Genomic DNA, 20,663 nt, shown 5'->3' with positions numbered 1-20,663 from the left:
TAAAAAATGTTACTAAAAATTTATTTACTAAATAAATAAATTGAGTAAAAAATCCAATGCTGATAATAAATAAAAGCATTGCTGTTATTTGAAAGGAATGCTTTAGAGTGATATCACCATAATCAAACTGAAACCGCTTCATACTACAATATATTTTACTAAGATTCTTAATCTTCTACTAAGGAAACGATGTTACATTTCAGTACAATATTGTTCTACAGAGGATTCTTAATCCGACCTCAACCGGCCACGGGAAAATTATAAAAAAAATAAATAAAAAATGCAATTTGCTTTTAAAATCCACACATGATACCTGATAGAATGTTCTCAAATCCAATACTTGAGGCAGTACTATAGTTAAAGTAATTTACAGTACCGTGTGTAAAGTATGTGAATTGGCGCATGGAAATCTATCTGAATGTATACTTTGATTCCCCTCAAATACATATTCTTTCACTGACAAGCAATCAATTAATTTTTGTACCAAATTATGATTTTGGTGTCTTGATTTGGTTTCCAGTTTGTGATCAACTTTCTGTTGATGCATATTTGTCATGACATGCTATCTAGGCCTACATTTAGATAGCTTTTCACTTGATAGAAATCTTGAGTAAATATATTTAATTTATTCATTCCTTCATGAAAAATATTCTTCATTATCGTACTTCAGGAAACGTTTCTTTCCAAAACTGTTTCTCATATCCTTCAATTTTAACGACACGGTGTATATATGTGATTATTGATTTGTAATCCTCTTGAAGCTTTATTCTGGGATTCTTTATTCTTTCCTTCCCAAACTTTGACATTTTATTGTTATTTTTCACTATGCTTGAACCCATGTTAATTCCCATTCTAAGCCACTAGTTACAACACTGCTAGTTATGTTTTCAAATTATTTCATAATGAATTGATGTTATTACTTGATAGTTTTCTCATTGCAATATCTAGTACCCTTTATTATTTTTTCAAAGATACTTCTACACAGTGTTGGAAAATATGAAGGATTTTGAATAGCTGTTACATACTCATTATTGAATGAGACTCAATTTTCTCAGTTGCACCTCAAATGATGCCATTCAAATAATTGAATAATAATTTCATATCTCAAGAGATGGGACAATTGTAGTGAAATTGAATATGTAAGAAAAGTAGCATTGTAAAATGACATCCGTTTTTTATGAAACATTTCTGGAGACGTTGTGAATAGTTGATGTTTGGTGACAGAGTGCCGTTCTGTTTGTGATTGCTGTTTTTTAGCAATGGCGAATAAATCACTGTTTGGTGAGGCGCAAAACTTCATTATTGGCCCTTACTTTTTGAGAAAAAGTCAGTGTCAATTTAAATCGTTATCTAACAATTCTGCATGAAATTCTCTGACACAATTGAACATAAGACATTTCAATTATCAACCTCAATACTTATGACTAAAACATGTCATATGTCTAGAGAGGCAATGGAAATTCTAAGGCAGACCTTCCCTGGAAGGAATCTTGTTGCGTGGAAATGTGGAGTGGAATCTTCGGCAACCGGGCCTGTCACCTTGTGACTATTTTCCGTGGACGCCATGTACTATTTTCCGTGGACGCCATGCACTATTTTCCGTGGACGCCATGCACATGTATACATTAAAACACGTACACTTGAAGCTGAGAGTGGTGTAATAACTCAAGAAATTTGAGCGATATCACGTGCAACGCTTCAGAGGAGTAAGAACAACTCCTAAAAATGTCTACAGAAGTGTTTGTACAAAATACGACGCCACTTGACCAATGTTATTTTTCGTACGTAATCTACGTTACTACAATTTTTTTTCTCTTCAGTTATCAAAATGGCAATATCCAAGCTTCATACAGGGAAAAATAATTTGAGTTATGTTCGAAAATGAGTATGTAACAGCTATTCCAAGTCCTTCATAGGCTACTTCATTGCCCAAACAGAAGTGTATTTTGTTCTTCACAGATCTTTTACATTTTGTGTCACGGTAGCTTTTTACAGATTGTGACCAACGTATCCGTTTTTGCAGATTCGTGATGAACATGTCAGCCGTGAATCTGGTGTCATGCTGGACCCTGCCACTGATTGCTGTGTACAGTCCCACATCGGAGAGTGGCTGCGTAGCGGGCAGAGGCTTGGCCACAGGACTGTGTGCGGCGTCAGTGCTCTCCGTGCTTCTCATTGGCTTTGATCAGTACTTGGCAATCCTGGATCCTCTGCATTACCATTCACGGATCACGTGCATCAGATCGGTGGTGCTGGTGTCTTGTTGTTGGTTGTTGTCTGGATTTGTCGGCTTGGCTGGATCTCACGCGGGAGGATGGCCCTGTTCCTCCCTGCAACCCCCATCGCGCATCTTTGCTGCCACATTTGCCATGTTTTTCTTTGGGATCGTTTTCTTCGTGCCATTCGCACTTCTGTGCTGGATGTATGCTGCAATCTACTATGCTGCCCGTAGCAACAGTCGCAAACATGGATACATCACCCCAGAATATGGCATGATCTCCATGGAACCCAAAAGCAACCCCTATTATCTCGTCCATAACCTGCGTCACCGTATCTCTAATGCAAGCATGTTCCGGTGAGTTTTAGTTTGTTTTCTTTCATTTTACTTCTTTCTTGTATTAATTTTTCTCTTTTTTAGTTTTTTTCTTTTTTTTGCTCTCCTCTGTTTTAGATTTGCTCTTCATTTTACAACTACTCTTCATAGTATTTTCCCATTCTTTATCATTTCATTCTGTTATTACTGTCCTTGTTTTTGTTCTGTTTCGCCAAGTAATGGATATTCAGCAGGAGAAACTCTGTTTATAGTATAGTATGCTATACTTGTATACTTAGAATCGGTTCATTTATCATACCACTTCTCTTTAACTATACTTATTAATTTATCTAAAAATATGTTACTTGAAAGTATAAGTTGTGGAATTGAGTTTTCCAGATACCATTTTCGTAATCTACCTCGAGAGACATTCTGGTCATTGACGATAATAATATTATTATCATAGTGAAAGTAGAATGTTCAATTCATTTTATTGTTTTATAAGAAAGTTTTTGTTGAAAAAAATCTTGATAAACTTTTAAGACTGCTAATCTCTTGACAAAACAAGACTCCAACAATATCATATCATCGATTCAAATGATATTATTCAAAAAAGGTTTCGTGATGATATCAGTTGATGAGAGTGCGTTGTGGGAGTGGCCTTGTACTAGGCACCAAGTTCACTTGCAAGTGATTAGTCGACACAGTAGTTGACATTAAATTGGCATCCACCAATAGAATTTGAGAGCGGCGGTCCTTAACGCTGTTCGGTACACCTATTTATTTTTATTCAAATTGGATAATCTTTTCCAATATAATTGTTGAGATCATTATAAGAGTGAGAGAAAGTGGCAACTGAAATTTTCAAGTGGTCTAATAAGCGAGTTATGGGTTGTTGAAAGTGCTAACTCCGATTTCTTTCCAGATCATGAACGGTTTTGAATTTTCCATTAGAGTTTTTTTTAACACATTCAGTATATAATTTGCTTTGTTCTAATATACGTTTTTCGCGATTAATGCCAAAATAAACAAGTTATCGAATTTACAAAAAAAAATTTACTTTTTTATTTATGAACAATATGGGGAATAAAATGTTTTACCTTGGAAAGAAACATTTTTTGAATTTTTAAGAGAAGTTCTGTTAATATGGTTCTGTTAGTGTTATTGTTCTTTTTTATTGTAAGTGGTAAACTTAATCCAGCTAGCAGCACTTATAGCTTGAGATCGACAGAGAACTGAATTCCACCCAGACCATAGAAAGAAATCTATCGAAGACACTACCTATATATCTCACCAAGAGTGTATAACATGTTACCCTTAGAATTGAAACAGCTGAATAATATGGTAAGCTTCAAGGTTAAATTAAAAGTCTGGTTATTAAAAACGAATGATGTTGAAGTCTTCTCCAATAAATTAAATTGAATCCTGATAGAAATAAATTTGTTAAAATAATTTTCTTAGACTCTGAAATCCACAGTTGATTCCAATAGTGTATAATTTAAGTAAAGGACTGATTCTGAATAATATTAACACAAAATTAGTAAGTTGTAGCCTGACCAAGCACCGTTACCATAAAATAACAAATTAAATCAAACATTTCATATTTTAATGTGAATAATACATAAGTTTATCTCAGTTCATTATTATCTTTTTGTTCATATACAAATTATAAGTTTGTTTCTGGTTTATTTTTTCATGATGGGACTTTCCATATAGGCCTTTGCCTCGGGAGTACCTAATTATTTCCTTTCAGATGTTTGTGTGTGTAGAAATGATTCTTTTTTTCACGACATTAGCTATGTACAGACTTTTGTATACAGTGTAATTAATATTATTTCATATAATATTGTTTTTTGTCTTTTGTACACATCTTAATGGAAATAATAATAATAATAATAATAATTATCATTATTATTCACGCTTTTGCGGATTATACATATAAGAGGGGCATTTACATGCAACCACCAATTCTTCTCTATTATTCAGATTGTTCTCATAAGCCTACATTTTAACTACCAGGTACATTGCAGTGTTTGATGTACTATACGTGCCGTATCTAGAAGAACTGATTTTTGGATTTTTTCTACTAGATTGTCTGAAACGTCAATCATTTTGCAGCATTCCACTGTTGTTTTTGGTATCAGCCCACCCACAGTTATAATAATTGGCAATATTTTTACCTTGTGCAAGCCATACATATCTTTGAGTTCGAATGCGAGTTCCTGATATTTCCTAAGTTTCTCTCCACGGGTTTTTTGAGCATTCTCATCAGCTGGCACCGCAACATCAATTATGATAGCCTCCTTTCTCAACATGTCCATCAAGAGGATATCAGGCTTGTTATGTAGGACCTGCCTATCAGTGATCATCTGAGCATCCCAATAGATCTTGACATGGTTTTTCTCAGCAAATGCAGGTGGTGTATATGAATAGTATGGTGTAGTTTCATTTATCATACCATTCTTCAGTTGCAATTCTAAATATACTATTCTTGCAACACTATTGTGACGCCTTAAGTACTCTTTGGGGGCCAATATTGAGCACCCTGAGGTGATATGCTGAATACTTTCCACAGCAGCAGCACACAACCTCTATCTGCCAGATCTGCTCAGATCACCCATGATGTGTCTTCTATAGGAATTTAGTGGCTATCACCTGGTCCTGTATGGCAATCACAAAGCCTTCTGTCTCTGGGATCAAGTTGCCAACTGTGAGCCAACTGATTGACAGCTCCTTATCTATTTGGTCCGAGTAGAGGAGACCATAGTAGCGCCCATGCAGCTCCTTCTGCTGCCAATCTGCCTTCAAGGACTGAATAGTGGCGGCCTCGCTTCCACTGAAGTTTCTCAGATCAAGTGCAGTGTGACCATTGTCTAAGCGGCACATGCCCATCAAGATGTTGGAATCAGCATTCTTGAAGTAGGTCCTCAACTTTTTCTCCTGATTTGCACATAGATCTGATATATTCAGCAGACCGCGACCACCAAATTTTCGAGGCAAGTACAGTCGGCTCATTGATGCTCTTGGGAGATGAATTCGATTCTTGGTCATCATTGTTCGGACAAGCCGGTCCATCTGATCAAGGCGAGTAACTGACCACCTCAAAACACCAAAACTGTAGGTCAAGGCTGGAATAACCCATGAATTGATTGCCTTTATACGGTGCTTTGAAGCCAAATTTGCCTTCAGTACTTTACTCAGCCTCTTCCTGAATTCACTCTCCAACTTGCCAAACACTTCTACCCTAGAGATTCTGAGATGCTGCTGGATACCTAAATACTTGTAGGTCTGGCCTCTCCCTAGTTGAGCTATCTCATTGTTTATTGCAAGCATCTCTTCATGCGTCATCTTTGAGATACCTTTTTCCACATGTGGATGCTTTGACTAAAGGCAACAACCAGCTGTAGCATATTTTGCAGGTGGTCTGATGACTTAGCATACAACTTCAGGTCATCCATGTAGAAGCTGTGTGTTAACTTCAAGTTCCTGGCTATGTCAAATTTATAACCATATGAGGATTCCCTTAACATTGGACTCAATGGATTCAAAGATAGGAAAAACCAAAGGGGACTTAAGCTATCGCCTTGAAAGATTCCTCTTCTGATTTGTATTGGACCTGTCTCAAACTGATCATTTCCATGTCCAATGCATAGCTTCACACTCCACCCATTCATGACCGACTTCAAGAAGTTGACAATCACTGGATTGACCTTATACAGCTGTAGTACATGCTATAGCCAACTGTGTGGGACAGAGTCAAAGGCCTTTGCATAATCTATCCAAGCCACAGATACGTTTCTCTGTTTAGTGACAGCATGACCAGCTACAAAAGAGTCAAGAACGAACAGCTCTTTACATCCCTTTGCACCCTTCCGACACCCAAGCTGCTCTGGGGTTATTATTTTATTATCATCAATGTGTTTGTCAACTTTAGAAGTGTTATTATTATTATTATTATTATTATTATATTATTATTATTATTATTATTATTATTAATATTATTATTATTATTATTATTATTATTATTATTATTATTTATTATTATTATTATTATTATTATTATTATTATTATTATTATTATTATAAAGTGGCACACCCATTCCCAGACGCTGGCAAAAAAACTGAGGTACATAGTACATAGGTGTTACCAAATGAGAGAATTACTGCCTCTGAAAGCAAAACGAACAGTGTACTTCAGCTTGGATGAATCTCAAATACGATATGGTATAACTGTCTACGGACGTGCACCCAATTATATATTGAACCCAGTAAGTCAGCTGATCAACAGAATCAAAAGGATATTTTTCCAAGGAGTGGATACAAACACTTTAAAATTGCTCTCATTCAGAAACCTGTACAATTATATAATACTGCTGAAATACTATTTTGAAAATGCTTATCGAAATACCAATGAAAACAGATACAACACCAGACACACACAATATAGAACAACAGAATACTTCACTGAAATAGGAAAAGCTGTACCAGAATTTTTTGTACCATGCATTCACAATAGTCTACCGAATCATCTACAACATCTAGACATTTACAGACAAGTAAAAATAGAAATAAAAAATTACTACTCAACAATTCAATAGATAAAAATATCATTCTTACATTATTACCACGAAATAAACGCATCTACAAATTTGTATTTCCTAAAACATTTCCATCTATAAATTCAAATCTTGCAAAAATATCTCTGAGTATGTACAATGTACCAATATAAGCTACAATTAGCTTCATGGGGTAGCCACAAAATTATAATAGGAAATTTTAATAGATTCTCACTTCATGTATGATAGATATAAGATGATAAATGTATAATGATTAATTCAATTTGTAAAACCTATTATGCATGTAATGTGAGAGAAATTTGAATAAAAAAAATTATTATTATTATTATTATTATTATTATTATTATTATTATTATTATTATTATTATTATTATTATTATAGTCGAAACCGTTTCTGGAAAGAAACGGAATCTGGAGATTTAGTACTTCAGCAACCTATAACTCGCTTATTAGACCACTTAACAATTTCAGTTGCCACTCTTTCTCACTCTTATGAGTAATCATAACAGTATTAAGTTTGTTATAATCTTAACAATAAATTATATTGAAAAAGATTATCCAATTTGTATATAAAAAACGGTACCGAACAGCATTTAGACTATCTGTTTCTATTTGCACGCAAAGGTGTTACCGTGTTAGTGTACCTTTCATCGTTTCTTGTACATTTTTGAGGTACTTAGCACTTACGAACGCCAGGGAGCAAGCAGTATGTGTGAGAAACCGACACTTGCATGGTTAAAGTAGAAGAAATATTGAGGCTGCAATAAAGAGACAGTTTTCCTGTTCTGATCTGTCTGAGAAAGCTCTTATACTCGGTCAAGTTCCAAACTAGGATGATATCAAGTTCAAGAAATAGAATAAGAGAGCATATTAGATATATTTTAATGCATTACTCAATTGATAAATACTATAAGAATATTCAGGTTACGGCATGTTATGAAGTGATGCAACTTCTTCGAATAGCGTATAAAAATTATTTCGATATATATATTAATTTTACAATGACAATATTATACTCCCTATATTCTTCTTATTTGTTTTTATATAAATGACTGAGTACGTTGACGACTCCTATACACTAATAAGAAGAGTGTTCAGAGTAGAAAGGAAGGATTATCTTCTTCTTTTTTGTCAATATCGTAGCTATGTAGTCTAAAGAATAATGAGCTAATCATTTACAAATTACAATGCTACGTGAAGAATGAAACAGCGAATTTCTAAATAGAATCTCTCACTGCTATTGTATACACTTATTGATTGTATTAAATAAAAGTATGAAACATGTTCGTATGTTCCATTCTGAAGACTTTCCTTCATTAAGTATATGAATCGTTTAATTTGAAAGGAATTCACATAAAAACCTGTAGAAGCAAAACACGTATAACATTTTTTTCATTTGTTTCATTATGTTTGATTTAAAGATAAGACGATTTGAAACTTGTACACGTAAAATTTGGTTGTTGAAACTTGGAAGTAAAAATTCTCGAATTTTAGTATTGCTAAAATAAATTATTGCTAATAAATAAATGAATTATTGCTAATTATAGTAATGTATATATAGTGTATCTGTGTATTATATCTCACTTTGTAACAGCTGTTCAACAATTTCCTCATCCTTGATAGTGAGATGTTTTAAATTGTTGTAGGACATTCAGTTTTGATTTGAACATGTGGACATATCTGTGTAGCCTATAAAATTCCACAGTGTTTTAAATCGATGTATCAATTCAATCATATTCGAAACTTCTATTGCTCCAGCATTAGTCCATCGAAGATTGGCGGGCTTATCTGACTGTGCCATTGCATGTCTTTATCGCGATTGGTGTTTTGCAGGTATAGAGAAGAAGCACGAGCAGCCCGGGTATCAGCTCTAGTCATTGCCACTGGTCTTGCCTGCTGGTTCCCATTCAGCATGATGCTACTGCTCGAGTCACCAGTCTGGGAATTCCCTGTCTCCCCAATGATGGCTCGCGCTGGTGTCACTCTGCTCGCATTATCATCAGTCTTGTCGGCTTTGCTGTTCGCACACCGCAACCAGCGCATCAGGAATGACATCCGCAAGATCTTCGGTTTGAATGGCAATGCAGGAAACCCAATCGTGAGGAGAATTGTCGCCGATACCACCCAGTTTCATGTTCTTGGAAGTTCCTTCTCTAGCGCTGCCACATCTTCGACTGACAACTCTCTTGCTGAGTCCGTCTAAACATCAAGTCTCAAGCATCAAATCAAAGACTAGTTACAAGATACACCTCTAGACGTTTTCCTTTTTTTGAAAAACATTTCAAACCAGTTTAGTACTTCTCTCTAGTAGTGACAAGACGTCGATTTGAACCATAGATCATTAAGAGACAAAATCTCGCGCCCCACCCCATCTAGTGCCCCCCGTCACCCCTTCCACCGCCAAAATTATTTTATTCATCCTCTTCGTTATCATCATCATCATAGTGACAAGACGTCGATTTGAATCAGTTTCGATGTGATCCATCAATTGTTGTATACTATCAGTAGATCATTGAGAAGCAAAATCTCGCGCCCCACCTTATCTAGTGCCCCCCGTCGCCCCTCCCGCCGCCAAAATTATTTTAATCATCCTCGTCGTTATCATCGTCATCATCGCCATCATCTTAATCCTCCACACTTTCTCACCCGACCTCTTTGACATTATTATAACTACTATATTTTACACCATCATTATCATTATCATCAATGTTCTTCTGAGTATCCTGGCAGTATTTATTGGGATCATTGTATTAGTCATTGTCATTTTGTGGGTATTGCTCAGTATTATGAGTATTTTCATGATGTTAGTCTTCTACATATTGGCTACGATGATGTTGACAATTTTCAATAGTTTTGCCCTGTTTTGGCGGGTACTAAGGCGACGATAGAAGTGGTCGAACATTCACTCTGTCAAATAATGGAAGTGTTGAAATAGCCTGACTAATTTGCATTCAAAGATAGTTCCATTTTTCAAGCAGTAGCCGTTTGAGATCGTTCTTTGTCCTGTAGATTCTCGAAGTGACAAAATTCTATTCTGATTCATGTTTTAAACGTGTTTTAACAACGCAGTTCCTTGTAGTGACCTGAAATTTAGCATAAAACGATCATCAGTTTTTGAAACAGCGGTAGCAATCTCATGAAAATGCTAAGCAAATCGGTCCAGACAAGAGAAACCGTGTCTGATTTTATATTCAGATATGATGAAAGTTCTCCCTTGCTGACCAGACGTGTCTCGAACACAATAACACACCTTTCGATTGAAATCTATCGTTAAGAGACGCGTCTATTCAAGGCCAGACCATTCAGTAAGTAGAGCACTGATCTCTCAATCCTTTGCCATTTGAACAATGACATAACCCGATGATGTATGTCCCAATTGTCAGTCAAACCTTGATTCAATAGAATCAATTATGTATCGTAATGTGATGATGATGATTATGGTGATTCGAGTGTGAGAGAAAAGATGAAGAAGAGGAGAAGGGATAAGGATAGGAAAAGAGAGAGAAAGATGGGAGTGGGAAAGGAAAAAGAGAAGAAAAAGGAGAAAGAGGAGGGAGAGGAGGAAGAGGAGGAAGAGGAGGAAGAGGAAAAAGATAAGAGGACGAAGCAGAAAAAAAAGAAGGTAGTGAAGAGAAAAAAGATTGATAACAAGAAGAAGAGAAAAAGAACGAAGTGAATTATGAAGAAGGAATGAGAGAGAGAGAGAGTGTGTGAGAGAGAGAGAGGAGGAAGAGAAAATACCGCCTGCATCTACTCACATTGTCACAATGATTAAAATTTTATTCACATCCAATTATTTGGAACCAGGCTTCGGATTCTCAGATTTTCGTCTCGAATAATATTCGAGTACATACATAATATTCGAGTCGAACGTTGAACTAATTACCAAGAAATGAGACCAAAATTGATCGATCTGAATCTATGATTTCAGTAGGAGTTGATGGCATGATAATTTATCATATCAATCAAACTAACAAAAATCATGAGTCTTAGATGTAATATCGATGTAAAAGAGAAAAAAAAACATTTTTATGATGTAAAAGAGAAAAAAAAAACATTTTTATGATGAAAAAGCACTTCGAAGTGCTTTTAAGTCCAATTGTGTAATCTAAGATTATTATTACTGCCCAACATAATTTCTTACTGATTAATACTGTCTGGCCTAATCTCTTGATTGAAAACAAACCTCATTTTAAATATGTAACTTGAATAAGATCTCGCTCATGTAGGACATACATATGCAATTGAAATATTTCTTGTCATATCATCCAATGTACATCACAAAGACACTTTCAGTAAACACATTTTCTGATTCACTTTCATCAACGTTAATTTAAAACATTCTCCACACAATTCATTCTACTCAATATTCTTTCTATTTATGTTTCTAATATTATAAATGTTTGTTATGCATGGTAAATTATTGTGTAGCTGTAGGTAATGATATTATAGGAATTATGGCTTTTGATGTTAAATGATGTTTTATAGATAGTCATAGTCGTATGAGATTTTTCAACAAGCTGTTTGTAAAGCTTAAGGTTTTCAACATTTTGTTGATCCAAATGACATTCACTATTTTTCTGCTCAACATGAGATCAACAGAACAAGTTTCTCTTGTGCTCTCAAGTGTTGGTCGAATGGAAGGTCGTTGCTCAAATGATAGTTTGAATGATAGTCTGTTATTCATGTTCCAATAGATCAGGTATTAATTTCATAATTTGAAACGTTTGTTTCAATTGCAGTGTTTATTGGTTACTGAAAATAAATACATCCAATTCCAACATTCAACTACAGATTCAATTTTGGTTTATTCAGCATACAAACCTAAAAGACTAAGAACGTCTGATGTAGCCTACTTTGCACAAATATACACCTTATTACTACACTTTCAATGAAAATCATTGTATAAAAAGCAAAAGAATATCATTGTCACTGAATAAGAAGAGGTTCATTCTATCATGAGTATCAATGCATTTTTGAAGTATTCAAAACTCTTAAGGATTTTTCATGTACATGAAATAATATTAAGCATTATCCAACAATGTTCATAAGATATTGAATAACTAAAAACTCTATGGTTAACTTTTATAATATTTACAGTATCACTAAATATAACTTTATAGCGGGTTTCTGCTGTAATACATTTATTATAATTTATTTTTAGAAATTTTATTTCCTATAGAATCTGCATTGTATATTCGCAGTTAATTTTAAGTAAATTTTCATCGGGAGAGCAAAAGTACTGAAGTAGGATCTTAGGAACATCAATAAAGGACGGCTTTATCGCATTAGAATTGCCTATAAATTCGTATTTCCTGCTTCAGTAGCGACTAAATAGCTCTAATAATCACGCTCAATCCTAGATTTCAGCTATTCCCATTGAGACCAAAATATTATCAGGGATATAACACCTAATTATTCAATCTGAAATCATGATACCCGATTACAATTTAACTTAATAATATCATGTACTACCTATGTCATAGCTTCCCAACAGGGACATTTGTTCACGTTTCAGGAGAAAAAATATCTTCAATAATATATTATATAAATCCTTCACCACATACATTTGGAAGGAGTTTCACTTATCATCAAATTTCAATTATTTCGTTCTATGACTTCACTGTAAAATCAATTTACTTCCAAAAGTCATCTATTTGTGAGTCAACTCACAAAAATAATTATCATTTTTTGAAACAATGATTTGGTGCTAAGATTTCCTGTCTGGATGATATTTATTCAATAGTGTTAGTTCATCAACTAGTCCATGGTATACAATATGTTCAGTTTTTGTTTCAAAAATACACTTGGCGAGTTGAGTATTACGAAAACATATTCTTATTCTATTTGTGTAGTAGCTACATATGCTGGGCTTTTCTGTGTATAATCCCTAATCTAATTAAACTTACTTGATATTTCCAGATTCGTGAAAACTGTCCTTACATGGTGGTTATATGTGATTTTGATGATAGCTTTGCATCTATGTTCGATGTGTAGTGTACAATGTATGTACTATGTACGATTTACACCATTCTAGTAGAGTTATTACGGTTAAGAGATAGTTTCCTCATGATTTGACCAAAGGTTAGAGTATAATTTGCTTCTCAGTTTTAGTTTTGTATAATACATATTGTTTTCATTAATTTTCCACGAAAGTAATTGATTAACTATCGCTTTTTACCAAAAATCTAGGCATAGCTGTCAGTATGTTCTATGTCGATCCTAGAGTTGTTATTCTATTCTTTTGGAACGATATTGACTGACAGATTTATTTATCACTAGAAATATATGTTGGTTGCAAAATATTTCATTTGTTACTCAATTCATTGTATCGATCAAATTAGATATTAGCTTTCTAGATGTTCAATGTAGCTAAAGTAAGCAAAGTGAATACAGTATTGTCTAATTATCAGGTGAAAGATAGTAGAAGCCAACTGAGTCTATTGTCTGAGACTTCTCTTTGTAAGAAAATAATCAATGAGTATAGTATTATAACATCACACTATGTAGAGTTCAGAACATAGCTTCTAGTTTACGTAAAATAATTGATTAAATTTTGATTAACATGTCAGATGTAGATGACTCACGAACCTAACATTTTACATGTAGTTGAATTCTTAGTTTATTCTCGATGTATTAATATATTATGTATCAATCAGATTCTGCATTTAAAAAGCATTTGTACAGAATATTCCTACTGATATAGTGAGCTATTTAGACGGTAGATCAAACAATGTGTGTAGTTAGATTAATCTTGTTACTCATGCTTTAGTGTGGCACAATAGTAACCTGTGTGCTCCAATGATGTAAATCGAAAATCAAAGTTTTCTTGAGGAGGATTTCTTAGTTTCAGTTCTCAAGGTTTGTTTTCGTTCAGTTAGGAATGGTTCCGATAAAATCTCAATGTTACGCAACAGAAACATCCATAAAATGAATGGAAAAATATCCCGTATTTTAGTACGTTGCATCTTAACATCTGAATATTATAAATGTTGTACCATTATTAACATTAATCAACAGGGTAGAAGGATAAGATGAGCTTTTCTCATACATGTAGATTACAATATTATGATGGCTTATACAAGGAAAGAGAGATTATATTATTAGATAAGATTAGATTTTGTCTGATTTGGTTTGATTTTTTATCCATTCACGTGTATTGTGTATAAGAACACATCATGACTTTGGTACAAGCTTTAAAATCCAAATCGGCCTAATATTAATAGTAAGAGTAATTACCCTATTGCTGTATTGGTGCTAGAGAGAGAGAGAGTGCAAGTGTATGTATGTGTGTGTGTGAGAGAGAGAGAGAGATATTTGATATTTATATATAATACATCTTCTATTGCCAGGTCTGACAAGACCTATGGCAAACACTGGTAATAATAAACAAAATAATAACACTTCTATGATAAAAAAATAATTACAATAATAGTACATAATAACATATTTGTGAAAATGCATGCTGAAGATGAAAATGATGGGGGATATGAATGAATTAAATCTGCAGAATCTACAGAAGAGTGGAAAATATGAAAGGTACAAGTGGGTGGATATTAACGCTTGGTGAGGGGGGTAAGGATGTAGAATGTAGAGGACTATGTGGATATATGAGAATATAGTGGATTCTACCACTCTAGCACCTTGTGCGTGTATGTGTGTGAGAGAGAGAGAGCGAGTGAGAGAGTATGTGTGAGAGTAAGTGTGTGTGAGAAAGAGAGAGAGTGATCTTAAATCGGATTAAAAAGAGTGGGTGGAAGAGAGAGAAAGTGTGTGCGTGAGAGACAGCGATCTAGGATTGGATTGGACAGAGTGAGTGAAAGGGTAAGAGAGAGTGTGTGAGAGAGAATGATAGAGAAAATGATAAAGAGAGACATAGTAGATTAGATTATAGAGAATGTGTAAAAGAGAGAGAGATATTGGATTAGATTGGATGACTAAGAGAGCGAGATAGCGTGAAAGATTTGGCTTCGAGAGTATCAGGTATTTTTTACAATGTATCTTGTAAAAGATACAATGTAGCTCGTGAAAATCAACAGTTAGGTTTAAGCTTACTAGAACATTTATTTCCAAATATAGTAAATATTAAATACTCATCTAAATTCCATTTCGTATACCTAATATCAATGTTACAAAATGAGTCATTAATTTTGAAAAAGTATTTAAGCATATTAGAATTATGAAAAGAATAGAACATTGATGTTTTCAATAGCACTATGTTTGTTCAAAAACACTTTACATTACTGAACCAGGTTTCATGGTTCCTGTGACGTCTTTCCAGCTTTCAAAAGATGTCACGTCTGATAGCAGATAGCAGATCAGCTGAACTTCTGTCTGCTGAGCTGAACAGTTCAACTGAGGATATGGCAGGTTCTGTCATTTAAAGTGTTTTTTTAACTAATTCAGTGGTATTGACAATATAAATGTCTTATTATATTCTTATGGAGAAATACCTCAACATCTCTTCTCATACAATTAAACTATATAAGAATTAGTGTAATATTTTGTATTTGCGGTTTAAGATTCTTAGCGAACCGAATTAGATTAGCTACAACCAGTGTCTTGCACACTGTCTGGTCGCTGTCTTTAAACGCACAACCGCTATTAATCACGAACCGTATTTGGGAAAGCGCCCGAAAAAGCTTGTGAAATAAAGAGTTGTCAAATAAAGAAACCTCAATTGACTATAATTCTCGTAAACCTAGGTGGATTTTCTCAATTCCAAAACTTCGAACTTAGAATCCAAACTATAAACCCTTGAAATCCTTTAAAGAGTCCCTCTAAGATATTCAATTGTAGCCTCATAGGTTATTAAAGATAATACTCGTATTAGAATATAAGATCTGAACATAATAATTTGTGTGACATAGTTTTGTTATAATATTTCAATGATAATAAAACTAATAATATTCACAGTATTTGTCAAATTTGATGAAAATAGAACAAAAACTTGCAAGCGTTGAGATTTTATTGGTACCGTAGATCGTAAGTTTTGTTTAAATCACTTGAGAGCAACAACTGAATTTATGTGCAGGTTTAATCTATTAATTGTCGTTCATTCAAACATGACACAAGATAGCTCTCAAAGCGCCGAAGTGATACTACAATATTCTAGTTTGATTTGTCGTTATTTTAGAATATTAACGTGAATTCTTATTTTAATAGTAATTGTTAAGATGACAACTAATTATCAGCTATGATCTCCACAGTAGAATAGTTTGTATTGCTTTGTATTATATTTACTTTGATTTTATATTATATCATCTGCAATACATGAATCTTATCTCATTGTTGTTAAATATGTATTAGTATTTATTGTATAGCTATCAACATTGCTATTACACTGCTGAAATTTAACTTAGGCGGGTATTGAATGTTTTAAGTTTATACATTGTATTTCCATGTTTCTTGACTTATTAATAAATACAATTCAGCATTACTATTCCACTGTTTAAAATGAACTAAAGCGTGTATTGAATGTTATTGAATGTGTATTGCATGTTTTTCCATTATCTATTCATGTATTTATATTTCATAAACAAATATTATAATATTTGTGTCAATGAGAATTGAAATAAATGTATCTTGTGTGGAAAATAAATAAATGTTTCTCGTGAGAAAAATCAGTGTTACTCATTTCATTTGAGCTTCTCTTACTAAATGGTTCATTCATCGTTGGTTTTTAATTACTCAAAATGAATGAAAGAGACAAGCATCTAGTAACACGTGTACTAACAAGATCGCTCTCTAGAATCTATATTGTCCGTATCTTCAAAGCATCTCTGAGTAAGAACACTCAAAGATGCTCTCTAAAAATAAACATAACCTGAAAAAAATATCTAAAAGAGAAGCCTAGGCCTATTCTGAGAGAGTATCCAGTACGTACGTACTTTCAGTGAATACTTTCAGACTCTCAAGGTATTTCCTATTTGCTTCAGTTTTCAGTTTTCAGAATTCACTAAACATCAAGTAGGTACTGTTGTAGAAATAAGATTTCAATGTGATCTTAACAAATAATTTGAGGAAAATGAACACTCTCTAATAAAAATGAATAATTGTATCATAAAACCAGCCTTCAACGTAACATTCCATCGGAGACTTTCTACTTTTGTTCACAATGTTCGACAGAGTTCTGTAACAGCTCACCTGCAAGCACAAACTACAAGCACATAGCCTACTACTGTGTCAGAAGCGACTGCCACTAACGTCAGTTTTTCGGCTGTGTAGTCGTATCCTGTATGAAAACGGTACGTTGGTGGCCAGCCTTACTATTACTTCCTATTCCTAAATTATCTAAAAATTTATGCCATTGCTATATTGAAGATTACATAAGGGTAATGATGAGGGAGAAGTAATAAGATAACTTAGATAAGATAACCTTGAGATAAGGTAAGATAACCATGAATTTTATGTTGATAATCGACATAAAATACATGGTTATGTATTGTTTTATGTTGTTATTTTATGTTGATATTCAACATAAAATACATGGTTGTGGCACAAAACATGATTGAATTTATCATCAAATAGCTACTTATCTTCAAAGTAAGTATGTATTATCATTAAAACAATACAAAAAAATTACCTCCATGAAGATGATTGGGTCTGCATTTTTTGCTGGGTTTCGAACCACTGAAGGAGCTCATAAGCGGGAATCACTGGGGTTGGCCTGAAACGATCACCCTTCCAACGAGAGAACAAGCAAACTTCTTGTGATCAGAACGACCACTCTAGCTTATGTAAGAAATAAGTAAGTAGATTCTTGAGATCTAAATCGAGAAAAATGAAAACTTTATAATGAACGAGCAGGTGTTACACGTGTTCTGCAAGGAACTCTTGAAAGCACAAATAGATTGAAGTTAGTTTTATACTTTCATGCTAATTATAAAAGAATTAACAACTGTAATATTTACAATAGAGAAACTATTTGATTGAAATTTTATACATTTACTTTTTGATTGGGCTCATATGATTTTACTGGGCTTTTATTATTTTTATTGGACTTTCACGTACACTTTGTATCACAAAACAAATGAATTTGTTTCAATCAGTGAATTATAATTGATTGATTGATAAAAATGAAAATAGGCCTATATATAACCATCTTTGGTCAATAATAAATCTCTATTTAGAATTTCAAGTTAATCAGTTCAGTAATTCAGACGTGACAAATATTTATTTCGTATTCCGTACATGTACAGTATAAGTCAGTTCCTTCCTTCATATATGGTATAGATACAGTTGAGGGTATCATGAAAAATACACATTGAATCAATATTTTTGTCTAATGTCCAACCACTAACACCTAATAGTTACTTATTACTTACATACATAATACTTTATAGGGTAAGAACTGGGGATATTAAAAACCAATAACTTCAATCTGAACTCAAGATCTCAGGATAGAAATATTCTTTATTGTCTTATTTCTTTAGTGATTCTTTTTATATAAATGAAAATATAAATATCAGTACACTTTTAAACTATTTAGTTACAAGATGTTTCGGACATTAATGCCATTGTCAAGTCAACGTACCCTTTTAAATTTTGTTCAAACATGTTGTGACAAATGAACATTTTGTTCATCATTTTGAAACATGTTGTGACAAAATTATTTAAAAGGGTACTGAGATTTATATTTTTTATTTAAATATTCTTTACTATGCAGGATAAGAACTGTATATATAAGGAACTAATAATGTCAATCTCAACTCAGGATAGAAAATTATTGACAATGAATCATTGTCTGAATCAAACCATAGAGAAAAGATAGCATAAGCTATCTATGAAAGATAGAGTGAAACGGACTATAATTATGCACTATGTTATAAAAATTATTGATAAAATACTGTTGAGATGTGAGTTGCTGAAGTTGATCGGCAACATTTATGAGTAGTGCAGCTGGTGGTTTCAATGTTGATTCTGACAACCTTTACAAGTCAGCAGGTCGCCTGTGGTCACCATTTGATTAATGATCAGGAAATGATTGTCACATGGCTGCAGCACTTTGGGGGTCAGACCAGTGTTAGTGTTTTTTTCAGTAGTGCAGATCAACATGGAGAAACTTCAATATAATTGACTGTGCAATTAGTCAAAGCCATTGATAGAACATTTAAGGTATATGCTTGCTTCCATAATGCACTTCAAACATTGCTAGTAATAAATAGCACATTGCTCATTACATTTAGAGCCGTGCCGACTGATTAGGTCAGGGCTAAAGATCAGACGGACAGCCGAGTCCATCATCAACCTTGCGGTCACCATCTCACTCACTCACTAACACTCTCTCTTTCTCTCTCTCTCCCTCTCTCTCTCTCTCTCTCATTCACTCACTCTCTTCACTCTCCAACTTTCCACTTCCTCTCAGAGAAAAATCTCCTCAACCTACTCTGAGTGTTAATTATGGACGGATACCTATTCAAACTTTGCTGAACTGTGAAGATGCATAACAATATTATTATAATTCGAATTTCATTCTATCTTCGAATTGATCAATAATGATTCTTCAGTTCATACTTTGTGAAATTCATTGATAAGTTAGCTATTTTTATTTATTAAACTAAAGTATATGAGCTAGAGAGCCAGAATAATATATTGTAATCTGCATAAGGTAAAGAAAATCTAATAGAATATTCCTCCATCAGACTCTCTCTTCTTTCTTTTTACTCTCAAACTCTCTCACTCTTTCTAATCTAAATCTCCCTCACTCGTTTTCTCTCTCTTTCCTCTCCTGTCTATCAATCTCCATTCATTAGATACACATATTTACAATTATTATTACAGTGCACCCTTCCTCACTCTCTCAAACTCTCTCCAACACAAACTCAAGACTAATTGGACTGTCTTTCTCTCTTAGTCTCTGTCTTTATTTAGCTCATCTTGACACTCCAAATAGAATGTTCTTCTTCAATGATAAGCACTGAACCAGCATTTTAAGGAAGCGATTTTGAATTTTACCATTTCCTCAAATCACAGTAGTCGTCTGTAGTATATAGAGTTGTACATGTCACCTTGACCACGGAATAAGCATACCAGTAGTGCTTCTCTACTCTGTGCCTTGACCAACTGAAGATCAGTTCCATACGGTGTTTCAACTCTTCACTTGGTCAAACACAAATCAACATAACATACGTAAATCTGCACTCAATTTCTATCATTTTTGTAATTGGACTTTTCCCACATTAACTACAAGCATCAATTAATAGGCAGAGTAATAAGCATCAATTTACTCAATTATAGTAAATTATAAATAATTTTCAACAAAGACGAAACTAACAAAGGATCACAATAACAAAATAGAAAAATATTTCCGAATTAGAATCTACTTCTTAAGTTTATGGAATCCATCAAACTTTTATTCTAGTTGAAAGAACAATTTTATTGTTTTGTAGATACTCTACATTCAGTCTTTTCCGGAACAGCGAGGAAATAATCTAGAATAAGATCGCGTTAAATTCCAATTTCCTAATTGCTTTTCACACAAAAATTCTGCCGCACCCGGATATGGGTGAATCCGTTCCAATCGCAACTTCCATCTTCAGATTCTCCCAGTG

At 33.7% G+C, this 20,663-nt stretch overlaps 2 protein-coding genes across 2 annotated transcripts in view; one reads left to right on the top strand and one right to left on the bottom strand.

Annotated features, from left to right (window-relative positions):
- LOC111047796 (toll-like receptor 3) overlaps window positions 1–20,663 on the bottom strand; it is a 150,955-nt gene that overhangs the window by 17,581 nt on the left and 112,711 nt on the right. The gene's annotated exons all lie outside the window — the stretch shown is intronic.
- LOC111053160 (5-hydroxytryptamine receptor 7) lies at window positions 1,893–16,738 on the top strand. Its single transcript, XM_039442989.1, has 2 exons — window positions 1,893–2,575; window positions 8,944–16,738. Exons 1-2 carry the CDS (start codon window positions 2,031–2,033, stop codon window positions 9,311–9,313), a joined length of 915 nt encoding a protein of 304 aa, XP_039298923.1. The 5' UTR covers window positions 1,893–2,030; the 3' UTR covers window positions 9,314–16,738.

This window comes from Nilaparvata lugens, chromosome X, assembly GCF_014356525.2.
Source record: "Nilaparvata lugens isolate BPH chromosome X, ASM1435652v1, whole genome shotgun sequence".
Taxonomy (NCBI): Eukaryota; Metazoa; Arthropoda; class Insecta; order Hemiptera; family Delphacidae; genus Nilaparvata; species Nilaparvata lugens.
The sequence above is the reverse complement of the archived record's forward strand: the minus strand, read 5'-3'. Positions and strand labels throughout refer to the sequence as shown.

What these genes read in the sequence shown, in the direction of transcription:
- LOC111053160 (XM_039442989.1), top strand. Translation starts at nt 2,031, where the DNA reads ATGAACATGTCAGCCGTGAATCTGGTGTCATGCTGGACCCTGCCACTG. An exon ending in TCTAATGCAAGCATGTTCCG is followed by an intron (nt 2,576 to 8,943) that starts GTGAGTTTTAGT and finishes GGTGTTTTGCAG; the next exon opens with GTATAGAGAAGAAGCACGAG.